Source organism: Oreochromis niloticus, linkage group LG15 (assembly GCF_001858045.2).
Source record: "Oreochromis niloticus isolate F11D_XX linkage group LG15, O_niloticus_UMD_NMBU, whole genome shotgun sequence".
NCBI classification, from domain to species: Eukaryota; Metazoa; Chordata; class Actinopteri; order Cichliformes; family Cichlidae; genus Oreochromis; species Oreochromis niloticus.
The window spans coordinates 14,266,367-14,279,479 of record NC_031980.2 but is presented as its reverse complement, the minus strand read 5'-3'; the positions used below and the strand labels follow the sequence as shown (position 1 = coordinate 14,279,479).

General features: G+C 41.6%; 1 protein-coding gene across 8 annotated transcripts in view; it reads left to right on the top strand.

Moving 5' to 3' along the window:
• gphnb (gephyrin b) overlaps window positions 1–13,113 on the top strand; it is a 111,834-nt gene that overhangs the window by 87,693 nt on the left and 11,028 nt on the right. For 3 of the 8 annotated variants that reach the window (XM_005474998.4, XM_003446288.5, XM_005474997.4), the window contains 5 exons: window positions 669–743; window positions 5,060–5,116; window positions 8,233–8,275; window positions 9,329–9,466; window positions 12,727–12,819. In XM_005474998.4, the coding sequence (XP_005475055.1) occupies window positions 669–743; window positions 5,060–5,116; window positions 8,233–8,275; window positions 9,329–9,466; window positions 12,727–12,819 (406 nt within the window). The remainder of the gene's footprint in view (window positions 1–668; window positions 744–5,059; window positions 5,117–8,232; window positions 8,276–9,328; window positions 9,467–12,726; window positions 12,820–13,113) is intronic. The other 5 variants (XM_019346308.2, XM_005474999.4, XM_013272050.3 and 2 more) reach the window with 3 other exon arrangements.

Below are 13,113 nucleotides of genomic sequence, written 5' to 3'. Positions count from 1 at the left end.
TTATTTGTAGCTAAATGAGTTAAGGAATAAAAGTAACTAATTAAATTAATAAAGCTTACTCTCTTTTTTTTAATGTACATCATTAAAACAAAACAAAGACACCGAGCGAGGCGTTGAGTAGGGCCAGGGGTCAAGCACTCACTTGGGTTCACTTCTTTAACATTCACGTTAGTTCAAAAATGTATTTATGCTAGCAGAGCTCACCTGGAACTGTTGTCAGATCCACTGAACTGATTTTGTTTCTCATCCGTCATTCATTATGTTGTGTTTTTTGGCAGTTTTCCAGTGACTTGTTTGCCACTTTTTTTAAAAATTTATTTAAATTGGTCTGTCTGCCGAATGTATGTCACTCAATGGCTTAGGTCTGGTGTGTGTGTCTGTGTGTGTGTGTGTGGGTGTGTGTGTGTGTGTGTGTGTGTGTGTGTGTGCGTATTTGGTGCATTAGTATGCTAAATTAGCAGACTGTGTGTGCAGCTGTGTCTTTAAAACACTACTAACTGATGTGTTGTAACGGTCCGAGTGGGAGTGTATGCCTGTCGTCCGTACGTGTGTGTGTGTGTGTGTGTGTGTGTGTGTGTGTGTGTGTGTGTGTGTGTGTGTGTGTGTGTGTGTATACGCATGCGTGTGTATGTTATGAAGGTGAGTGACTATCCTGTGGCTTCCCCCAGGCCTCACGGAGAGAATTCAGGGCTCACCTGGATGAGGTCATCACGCTCAAGTCAAGGTACTCTACCTTGGACCAGGTAAACCCGCTAACCTTCTAGCAACTTCTTCTCTACCGGCATGCAGGCCACTGGCATCCCACTGAGCACCTAACCACACTAGTGACATGCACAAGCATTCACGTACACAGACAGGGAGGCTGATGGAGGGACAGAGAGGCGCACGCTGTATTTTAGATTGCACTGGGCTTCACTTTGCTAAAGCATGTACCTGCAGCACTGGAGCAGGTGGGAACTTGGCACTACTTTAGTAATAGACAGTATCTAACTGCTTATGTTAAGTTGAGAGACGGAGATATGAAACATATCTGAGTGCAAGAGATCACTGCAGGGCGAGACGGTTCCCGCCATCGCAATCGGTCAGCCTAAAACTTAACAGAACAACTTTTAAGTGTTTAAGTCTGCCGGTTTGCTCCAAACTGAATTGCATATAAAGTAGATTACTTGCAAATTACTTGCAAATAAGTAGAAAGCTTAATATTACCAGCTGCAAATGCAAAGGCCAGTCTATATTCTCTGCATGACCTGTGTGGACACAAATCACATCATGTATAGCAGATGTAAAAGGGATCTTGTTTAATGAACACAAACACACATAGTACGCGTCCACATGTTACATATTTCTACAGCAGAGGTGTCTGTTGCCTGAGCCATGCAGAGCTAGGTTTCGATTTAGAAGTACAGTGGTGATACACATGGGCAAAAAGACAAAATGAAGTGTTTTCAAAAGTCAGATGTATTTGGACACTGATTTCCATCTGATTTTGGTCTATAAGTTGTCCTGTGTACCACCATCTTCAATAGTTTGCAACATTTCTTCTCCATGCCTCTATCTCAAGAACTCCACCAGCACTCATTCTCTTCCATTCATCCCCCCATCTGGTCATTTGTCAGGTTTGATGTGTGTGTCAGTGCCTGGTTTCTGCACAGGATGCAACGTATTTGTGTGTTTGTACCCGATATGGATATGCCAGTGTGCTGCTGGATTCACAGAGGGATCACTGAACAGTAACTGACCTCCCCACGGGAAGCCATGAGTGCACTCTCCAGGAGGTTGAAGCCATCGCTCTGGATTGCCACAGTAGCATTTCCCCCTGCCCTCTACTACTCTGTCTCTATCATCCTGGCATTTTGTCCTCTGCTCCATCCCTCTCTCACTCCGTCACAAGGGGTGAGGCGGTTGAAGCCAGTTTGCAGCAAGCCTCCATGCCCTGTCACAGCCTTCTCCTCCTTGCAGAGGATGTATAAATCTTCCCCTTTTTGCATAATTTGTCTGACAGCTCCTTTGTTTTTGTGCTGAGCTCAGCACCGCGGCAGTTGCATCCCATCATTTCCTGGAACATCTCCTTAGCCGGCTAGTTATCGGCCCCATCGATTTTTCCCCGGGCGGCTCGCAGATGCTGGGCCACGTGTCCCGCTGACCTGGCCGTGCTCGCTATTCTGTGTTCGTACACAGAACCGTCACCTGCTCCCCAGCCCATTGATCTTCCGGGCAGATCTCCATGACAACCCGTTGTCAGGCTGTTTCCGCGGTGACGGCAAGGTTGCCGTTTAGAGCGCTTAGTGTTTCTGGCACGAAAGCCGGTGGTTTTTCATTTGCACGTGTGTCTGCATTCCCTGCAACATGCCTAATGCTTCGATGCAAACACTCACACATGAATGTGAAAACTGCCTGACTTTTTATTTCCTTTATTTTTGCTTATCCAGGGAGTTTTTAAACTGTTGTTCTTGCGTGTATGATGTGTGCCTGTTAAAATTTGCATCCCTCATACAAGCCCATTCTCTTCTCTCACTTGGTCGGTCTCTCACCAGTAACAGGGGATTGCAGCGAAGGGTAGATTAGAAATGAGTGCGAGAATGTTTGACAGTCTGCTTTTATGCCTTTCCCCCTCTAAACGTCCAAAACATCCCAGTCTGCCTTTGTACTCATTCTCCATGTATCCTCCTCGCCTCTAACGCATCCCCCTGTAGCTTTTTTCCCGTGTTCATCTCCATATGCAAACTGTCTTTCCCCATGGCTCTCTGATGGTATGATCTTTTCTTCTGAGCTATTTTTTGCCATACTGAGGTCTTGTTTTCAACCTGTGTCAGCATTAGTGTCATCACTCCACATTGCATTGAGGTTTTTCCGCTATGTGCTAGCTAATGGTGACCGTATATTGCTGCAAGACAGACTAATGATCCATTACTATAAGACAGAGTCTGAAACTGGGTTAGGTAGAAGAAGAAAACTTGATCTTTGTGGTTTATCTGTGTGTTTAAGGAGACCAGTTAGGCAGTAAGATTTTGATGTAATTGTTATGCTTTTTTATTTATTTTTTTATTTTAGATGTCCTAGTCCTAGTGTTCTTGGAATGGCACACCTTGTACAAAAAAATGCCCTAGCTGTCAGTCGCTAGTTTTCATATGTGCTTTTCAATGTCTGCAAGTTTGATCTGTGCCTTGCTGTAGCTGTAATTAGCCCCCTTAATCCCCACCTTTGTCCTTTTTTGTTTTTTCATGCCTGCCTCTCGCTGTTTCTTTCTGTTTCTATCCCTGTCTCTATCACTCTCTCGCTCGCGCTCTATCTTATATATAGTGTTATATAAAAGAAATATAAGGGCTTTGGAGCTTAAGCACAAATTTGCTAGCATGAGCCGTTGCCATCATGGCATCCACTGAAAAAAGCTTGCACCAACTTAGAGAAAGTGGTAAAATTGTAATTATGATGAGGCATTTTAAATCCAGAAATTAGACTCTTAAGCACTAATGTTAGTATTGAAAGGGTTAGCAACTCAGCAAACTCAATTACATTTGTTGTGTTACTGCTAGCCCTCAAAATATTAGGTAGTCCATCTGCGTGGTGACCTATCTGCTGCCAGCCTAAACTAAAAGTTCGTTAGCATTTGCATCTGCTGAAAATTGCTTACAAATGTCAATATGGGTATACAGCTTACCAACATGGCATGATGGGGGTTAAAAAGCTGAAGGGGAAAACCTGGTGTTTTATTCACAAGTTCTGTCTGCCTAAACTGTGCCATTTTAAGGTTATAATCTAAGGCTACGTCCACAAATGTTCAGGTATTTTTTTTTTTATGAATGGGGTTTTTTTCTAATTTTTTTTTCAATAATAAAAATACATAAAATAAAAGATGTCAGTCGCCCTCAAAGCAATAGCATTATTATAGCAATTTATTATGCAGTTGTATTTGCGAATTTGTTTTTATTTTTATTTCATTTTGACTTTTTTTGTCTGCTTTTTTCAGTTTAGTTTCACTTAGTCTACAGACTGAATTTTCTTTTCAGTTGTTTTGTTTGAAAATGTTTAGTTTTAGTTTAGTTTTTTATTAGTTTCAGTGTTAGTTTTAGTCAGTTTAATTATTATTGTATGGAGGGTACGTGTCAGAGGGAAAATTTACGAAAATTAGTATGCGTATTACTACAGAAACACATAACCTTTGTAAAGCAGTTGACCCATAGTGTGTCATAGAATTGTAGACCCATTATACATGTATTTTGAGACTCATCAGGCAAGTTGTAATAAAATATTTTACCAGTCTAGCAAACACTACAACTAAGTATATCTCCACTACATTTTTAGTTAAAAAATTAACTAAAGTTTTTTTTTTTTTAAAAACAAACCTCAATTTTCTTTCATTTAGTTTAATTTGTTTTTCAAAAGTTAGTTAACTAAAATGTTTTTTCACATGTAATTTTAGCTTTTATTTTAGTTTTAGTTAATTGTGATAACCTTGGTGGACATGGCTTCAATGGCTACATTAAATTTGCTGGACGCAAAGTAGGAACACATGAGGGCTATCTATCTAAGAAATTCACACGGCGGCGTGCAGGAACTGTTGACATCGGGACTGGGACTAGATTGAAAGGCAGAACTGGCTCTGCTCCAGCACTGCATCAGAGGTTTACGATACAGTGTGGTAAGGCAAGCTGTCCCAGTGAAAAAGAAAAAAAATCTGCCCTGTTATCATTTTTTGTAACTGAACATTTTTAAAGCATCACGGTTTAATATGTTATTATGACTTCTGATCATTATAGAGTGCATCCATTATTTCCGGATCAGCAAAATCACAACATGAACCTCAGCTAAAGTTTTCAGGAAGCCAAAAAGCCAATAGGTGCTCATTCTTTATGGCCCTGCTTTCTCTTTAGCTCTTTTTCCTTCTTTCTCTCCTTTCTGCTCCTCTCCCCAGCTCCTGCTAGGGTTGCTTGTTGTAGTGGATGCCTGTCTGTCCGTTTGTCCGTCCGTCCGTCTGTGTGTCTTGTCTGTCTGTCTGTGGTGTTCTGGTTGCTGGGACAGATGCACTGATGCCTGTGATTCGATGCTTTATCTCCACTAGCTCCAGTGTAGGTTGGAGGGGCTTAAAGATGATCGCAGGAGGACCTTCAGCTCTCGAGTAACTATCCCGCCCCCGCCCCCTCCCCTCTTTCCCCTCTTCCCCTCTCCCCCCCCACCCTCCTCCGAGGAGCGCGCAAAACAAATGCCCGCTCTTTGTACCTCCCCACCCCACCCCACCCCCTACTCGCTTGCCTAGCTATCTCTCTAGCTCTCACTCCCTCTCTTTCTCTGTCTGTTGCCACTGGTCTGTTTCTCGTACTCAATCTGTCGCTCACTCTACATCACTCTTTGTCTCACTGTTTTCTCTGTCCGGTCTGTTAGGGTTCCTCCTTTCTCAGTCTCCCACGCACACTTTCCTGTCTCTTATTGTTCGCTTTCTCTCTTTGTTTCTCTCGCTCTTCTTCCATCTGCTCATCTTTCTCTGTTTCTGTCTCTCCGGTTAACATGCTCTGCTTTCAGTAGCTATGTCTGGTGTGCTGGATGTCTGTTAAGTAGATGCCATCAGGCCGCTCTAACGGTCTTTATTGTTTTCGTTCTTTTCTTCCTCTTTTCCCTCTTTTCTGCTATGTCTCGGCTCTGTAGTTTAGTGAAGTCTGTCTAGTCTGTGCTTCCTGTTTTTGTTTGTTTCTTTCTGGGCTGTGGGACCACGTCACGCTGATCCTCATCCTTCCACCCCCACCCTCCCTGCCTATCCGTCTACCTGTCTCCTCTATCTCTCTGCCTGTCCATCCCTCCTTCTCCACCATCCCATCCACCTTGCCTCACCTCCCATTTACCACCTTCTCACCTTGGCTGTTTGGTGCCCAGTGGTGTCACAGTATTAGGCATTGAGGGAGGGGAGGAGAAAGAGAGGGGTGGGTGGGTGAGTAGAGAGACTTTCACCTTCACCGTGGGTGTTTTGGTTCTCCATACACAGCACACTGCCCACACCCAACTTTTATGATAACCACGGGTCATAGAAGTTACTGAGCTGCAGCGTCAAACGAAGGGAGGACTTTCAGAGCCCAGAGGGATTGAAAGACATGTTAGCGCAGACAGATAATGACTGCCAGAGAACAATCAGCTATGTCAGTTGACAAATCTGAATATTAAGGTTGAAAGACAGCCAGACTAACAAGCAGGCGAGAAGACAAAGGGAGAGCCAAAACCAAAGAAGTGGACAACATTGGCACAAATCCCATACTTTCACTCCAGTGTATCGAACCGGACCTCTATTTGTGTATGTGTCTAAAGAATAATTACTTCCTGATTATGTGCCAAACTAGCTTAACAAAGTGCCTCCTGTGATTCCCCTTCCCTTATTTATCGTTCCCTAAGGCTGAGTTTCCCAAAAGCATGCTTATTACTGCAAGCCAGCATCTTCTTTTTTAAAGGTGCGCTACAACATTTTAACATAAAAGCATCAAAGCGTTGCTTGATTTCCAGAAATACAGCTAAAAGAGACAGGAGGCAAGAGCAGTGGCATGTCCATGGATCGGTGCTGCTTGGCATCACATCTCTTTTCTTTCACTAGCAGCTAGTCTTAGACTAAATTACATACACAGTTAGATTTCATACGAAAACTGCTGCTGAGGAATCTGATGTGACTTGTTTTGAAATGTAAAGCAGAATAAAGGTGCTTAAAACTGGGAACAAAACTGTGTTCCAGACACACACTACATTCCTTTTGGCATGTAATGTGTTTACAGTTGAGAAGTTTCATTGTTTTAACTCAAAATGTCATCAAACATGACAATTTTCTAAAAATGTTACTGTCTTGCACAAAAGATGGCGGGAAGTGTTGACAATTGACCGTCTTCTGCCATTTTCTTCCACTTCTCCTGATCCGGGTGGCAGAGGGCAAAAGTCTAGACAGAGATGCCCAGACTTCCCTCTCCTGGTCACTGTCTCCATCCTCCATCAGCTCTTCCTGGAGGTCTTCCTAAAATTGTATTTGAGAAACAGAAAGCATTTTTTGTTTTATTTTGGGTTCAGTACTGATGTTGCCATCTGAATAATTTCCAACAGGTTGATTTCCTATAGCACAAAAACACTAATTAACCATAGACTGTAAATAAATGATGAGTGAAGCCAATGACAATAGCTGCTCTTTGAAGTGGACAGATAATAGAAATAATGGGGCAGCTCCTCCGGTTGGAAAGAAAAGTCTGATTATCCTGAAGTCCACTGGACAACTACCCTGCTTCTTTTTTTCTTGAGTTTAAAGACTTTCACGTTACATTATTATTGAATACAGCATCATCTTCTTTTTATCTTTTATATAAAGTCTGTATAACAAACTTTGATTGAAACGGTAATGTTTAAAATGTAAATTTCTCACACATACTGTCTGCATTTACTATGTTGTATAGAACAGGGGCACAGCAATAGCCTTTTTCAACATGTTTAACAACTCCAAAAATCCAGAGTGGCCACTCAAGCAGGAAGACAGAAGTCAATGGGAAATGTAAATGCAATTATTGCTAATTTTGGCAACACTGATTATACATAAGGAAGTTAAAAGAGTTTTATAGGAAAATTACAAGCTCCACATCCCTTCTCTCAACCATGGACAGCACCTGAGCTACACCCTCAGGTTGTTTTTGGGAAACTCAGCCCAGTTTTAACCCGCTCTGCTCTCCTCCCCACCTTGCCATAGATCACGGGGTAGCGTTCAAACGCAGCATCGGCAATTTCCAGAGAAATCTGAACCATCTTGCGCCACATCTGAACAGCCACTATCGTAACTCAGCACTACATTTCCACTACATTTGGTGTTACTCTGTAGCACAGTTAAAACATCTTGTGATACAATATTGTCACTCTGTATGTTGCTGCCTTTGTCCGTATATTCTTTAAAGTGCTTTAATTATAGTGTGACATGTCAGTGCATTTATCAGTGTGACGACCACCTGTGATATGATGATGTAGTGTACCGTAAGTGATCATAATGGTCATGGGGGAGATGTAACCATCTCCCAGCAGCAGGACAAAGTGCACAGTGTAGTGTGACACAAGCTCTTGCCAGTGCTTCTGACTGTTGTATAAACAGCTTGTCATTTCAAGCATGTGAAAAGAGCAGCTTGGTTTATCTCAAATTACCACCACCTCTGCTCTCTCTCTCTCTCTCTTTCCTTTTCTCTTTCCTTTTGCCCTTTCTTGTCTTTCGTTCCCAATCACCCTCTCCATCCCCAGGTGCAGTCACGATGCAGCAGCAAAGAAAATATCCTAAGATCAAGTAAGCACCAACTTTCACGTTTCACATCTGCACGTCACAGAGTGTGCCCTCTAACACTCAGATAGATTTTAAGCGTGTGTGTGTGTGGCTTCTGTGTTGCGTTTGCATGTCCCTGTGTGTTTGTGATGTTTTGCCAGAGGTTGTTAAGCCTCATGTTAAGCATCAGAATATGCTGTGGAAGCGTAAGTGTATGTTTAAAGGAGAGAAATTGGGTCAAGGGAAATCAAAGCACAAGCGTCTATTCTTCGCTGTGAGGCAGAGGGAGAGCGAGGCAGAGAGAGATAAAGAGAGAAGGAAAGAGAGAGCAGATTACACATTAGTTACACCTTGCTTTGTTCCTTTTACCTTTGAAATTATTAGAGAGGTATTATTAGACCAACATGGCTGCTATCGAGCACCTCTGTCATCCAGCTGCGTTTCACAGGAACAAACAAACAGGACTGTTTTTTGCCAATCCCTCCTCATGGCATTCAAATAGCACATATATGCCTACATGCAGCAAAAATAAGTCGTCTTAATCCAGTTTTCTTATCATGGTGTGAAGACATATTAGATGATATATCCTTATTTTTATAATGATATTTGCATTTGTGCATTTTAACTGTATGTCATGTAGACTCTGGACTTAACAGCTGCAAACCCAGAGTGCTCTGTTCGGTTTGAGATTTTAAAATTTTTTGTCTAAGTAGACAGTTGAGTTCCCTGCTTTTAGAGCCACGTAGATGCCTGCTGCCTTGGGAGTGAATCCCAGTAGAGTTCTCTCTCTTCTCCTTCCTTATCTTCCAGTCTTCCTCTTTCAAAGTGTCTAAATAAAAATAAATACTTTTTCTCTTTCTTTTTTTAAAAATTGTTCAAATTTAACGTGGAGAATTAAACCTGTATTAAATCCGGTTCTTTAGATTCTTTACGGCGAAAAAGACACGGCTCAAAAGTGGTCTTTTACTTCAAAATGATCTTTAATTTTACATATTCCGGAATATGGAGATCCAAGCACAACAAACACAACCTTTTGTGGATTTTATGACTACATCTGTATGTTTCACATTGTCTCAGGTCACAGTGCTGTGGACATCACCAAGGTGGCCCGGAGGCACCGTATGTCCCCCTTCCCCCTAACCTCCATGGACAAGGCCTTCATCACTGTGCTAGAGATGACTGCAGTCCTGGGCACTGAGATCATCAACTACAGAGGTGAGGAGGAGAGATAGGTGGTTACCCTTTAAAGCCTGTAGCCATGCTGCTACAGAAAAGCTCCTAGTTTGTAAGACTTTCCTTTTTTCGCATCTCCAGCTCATATAGATGCTGGGATGTTGTGGTGGTACTCCTTTCTGATTGCTAAGTACACATGACAGCATTTAAACACCACCTGTTCACAACCAGACACCTCACTTAATCAGCAGTTCCTGTACGCAGGCCATGCTGTCAGTCACACAGACTCAGATTGTCTTTGCTACAAGGTCACATGCATAACAAACAAATGTCTCGCATGTGTCATTTGACTTTCCACAGCTTGTGAGACACTTTATACAGACAATGGATCCCATGGATTTTTGCTCACCTGATGCATTTGTTTGTTTATTCATTTATTAACATGTACCAGATGGGATTTTTGTTTTGAGCTTCTTTTATTTCTCTGTAACCGACAGTGACATGCACGTGATTGTAGCTTTATTCCTTAGCCATAAGAGCGCTACTGTGTTTCCATCAGAGTACATTTCAGCTAAACAGAACTGAATTCTACAAAACCAAAAGTTATCAGAATTGTGGCCCCAATATTATGTCAAAAGAAGAGTGAAAGTAATGTTTTTGTTATTTGAGGCATTTGAAATTTAGATCACAACACATCAAGAGACAAATTGAGGCTGAAGCTAGCTTTTGCTTCATGGGTATATGGGTCTATATTTAACTTTTGCATAGCTAATAGCTAAAGCCAGTCATTTTCAAAGTTGATAGTATGCCAGGATTATTTACAGCTCATTTCCGCTGCCCCCAAGTGGTCAAAATAGTAACAATTTTTAATGCAGTTGCAAAACATATAATTCTCAGTGTCTGTCATGGCATTTGTATGTACACATTAGTGCTTGTGTGTTCATGTCGCTGTATGACTTAACTGTAGCAGTATTTTTGCATTGTGTGCTTACAAGTCTAAACAGACATCCAGATTCTAAGGTACAAACTTGCAAAGACAAGTAGGCTTAGCACCTGAGGGTCTTGTCATCCTTCTGGCAGAGTGGCTTAAGTGCCAGCGGAGGATGACACAGAGTCAAGCTGAGGGCTGGAGGGGAAAACGCAGTCTTTAATTCATCTGTAGAAACTGTAGCAAAGACTGGCGGCAATAATGGCCTGCAGCGCACACGACTTCTGGATCAATGATGGTAGCAGGAGCACTTTCGTTTTCCAGGTGTAAAGTGATGTTTCATGTTATGGAAGAGGGGACTGGATTGCAAGATTTGCAAGAGCACAGCTGGGAGGCGGACAGTTGGGTAAGGAAGAGAGACTGGGGGGATTTGAGAGATGAAATATTTAGACAGTCAACAGCTGGAGCAGCTCCCCTGCTGGATTTAGAACAGTGTGTGCGTGTTTGCTAATGGGTGTGTATTCTGCATTTTTTGCATATAGTGAGTATTGAATTAGAGGTATCTAGCACTGATTTTATTGTTATAATTGGTTACTACATATTTTTACGTAAGCTATTACTGGAGGAACAGTATAAATTAATACTAGATCCCTGTTTATCTTTCTTATCGTATCGTAGAGACATTTGCTGTGATTCAGTACTTAAATATGAAGTTCTTGACAGTTTAATACTTAATGCTAAACAGTCTAAAACACTTTAAAGGAATAGTTTGAAATGCTTACTCTCTTTCACGCCGGAATTAGACAGAAATATTTATCTGCATGTGAATTATGAAGCCCTAACTATCTGGAGGTTAACGTAGCCCAGCAATTGAAACGGGAGGAAAAACAACATGCTATTGGACACTCTGTTGGTTTTAAACACAGAGACCTTCAGATTTTTTACTTCAGAGCAGTTTTAGTTTAGTCCGCCCTTGTTTTCAGGCTAAACGCTGAGCTAACCTCACTGGCTTTAAATGTACTTTTCTGCAAAGGCATGAGAGTGAGTCATTTCATCGAGTTTTAGTTAAGAAAGTGAGTGCATTTGTCAAAACATCAAAACAAAAAATGTATTTAGTTCCTCCCTATTTTCCTGTCATAATAACCAGTGTTATTGTTCTTAAATAGGGCTAGTTCTTAAGCAGAAATAGTAGACATTAAAAGATTTAATAAACCTGTTTTGTTTTTTGTGTTTTTTACTTTATTTTTCAGATACGTCATAATTAGCTCACACTACTTTTTAAATTGCTGACATAAACATTTGCATTTTAACCGAATGAGACATCATTTTAACCACATCTGCTTTTATGAGTTTAAACTGATACACTTCAACAGGCGAGGTGGTGTGAGGTTCAATCTTATTGGCCTCAGAAACGCTGGGAACTGCTGGCTTAGACTGGTGTCCAGAACGTCTTACAATAAAAGTTTTTCTTTTGAAAAGCACCTTATCAAACGTGCACTTTTCTGCTGCAACAAGACATCACCTCTGTTCTATTATTAGTCACAGCTCAGCTTCAGCACATGGTTTTAACAAGCTTTTCAGTTCCAGCTTGCGTGTAAAAATACACCAATTTAAATACTGTTAATTTAGAGAAAAGATGGGAGGATTTGGACACGAGCATGTGTGCCTTTATCCATGATGGAGATGCATTATGTACAGCAGCTCAGTATTCCTGTCATCTGCATGTGTGTGGGTGTCTGTATGCACATGCATATTTTTTCCCCTTAAACTCGTTGATATCAAAGCTTAGATCTTCATATTAACACCCACATAATCACAGCATGAAGGCTCAGCTATATATAGGCACACAGCAGCTTAAGGTATTTTAGTGCCTGGATTTTTTTTCTCCCTCCGCCCACTCTCCCTTCTGACTTCTATGTCTTTCTTTCCTTCCTTTACTTTCTCTGAGCCATTGTCTCAGTGAAGAGGCTCTGTTCTTCCTCCCTGACATTTTTTAAGTTGTCTGGCTGGTGGAAATGCTAAAGAAATTTGCACATGAACATTTGCAAGCCCCCACTTGCGGTGTGCAAATCGGTAAACTGAAGTAAAATAGCGCAGTGTGCAAGTACATGTTCGTGTGTGCAGGTCAGGTGGTGAGTCATGCAGAGAGATGCTGATGCGTGGTGTCACACTATGGCTCTCTTTAAAACATGTACACACACACATATACACACCTCCAGCTCAAACATTTCTCTGTATTTTCATCAGATGCACTGTTTCACCCTCTATGCCTCTGTCTCTCTTTCTCTCTCTAACTTTTGCTCTCTCCTTCCACCGTTCTTCAACCAGCCTCTCCACCTCTCTTCACACTCATGTTCTTCCTCTTCTTCTACAGATGGGATGGGTCGAGTCCTGGCTCAGGACGTTTACGCCAAAGACAACCTGCCACCCTTCCCTGCTTCTGTCAAGGACGGTTATGCTGTGAGAGGTAGGTAACATCGATTACGGCAGGTGATGCAAATTGAAGAATATCCTCTCATTCTTGTCTTTGCCACATTTTGTTCCCCATCCATCTGACATCCTTTCAGTATTTAGTGCTTTGGATCTTAGCCACAGTTTATCAAAAATGTAGATAAGTGTAAATGTTGCAAAGGTTATACTGTTATTTATGATATATAGCCCTTGTTATGCTCAAATGACACATCTTACCTAAAAATCAAACACATTTATGTTTGTTTTTAGTTGTTTACGGGTCCTTTTTTACCTCTTGTTATTGCCATGA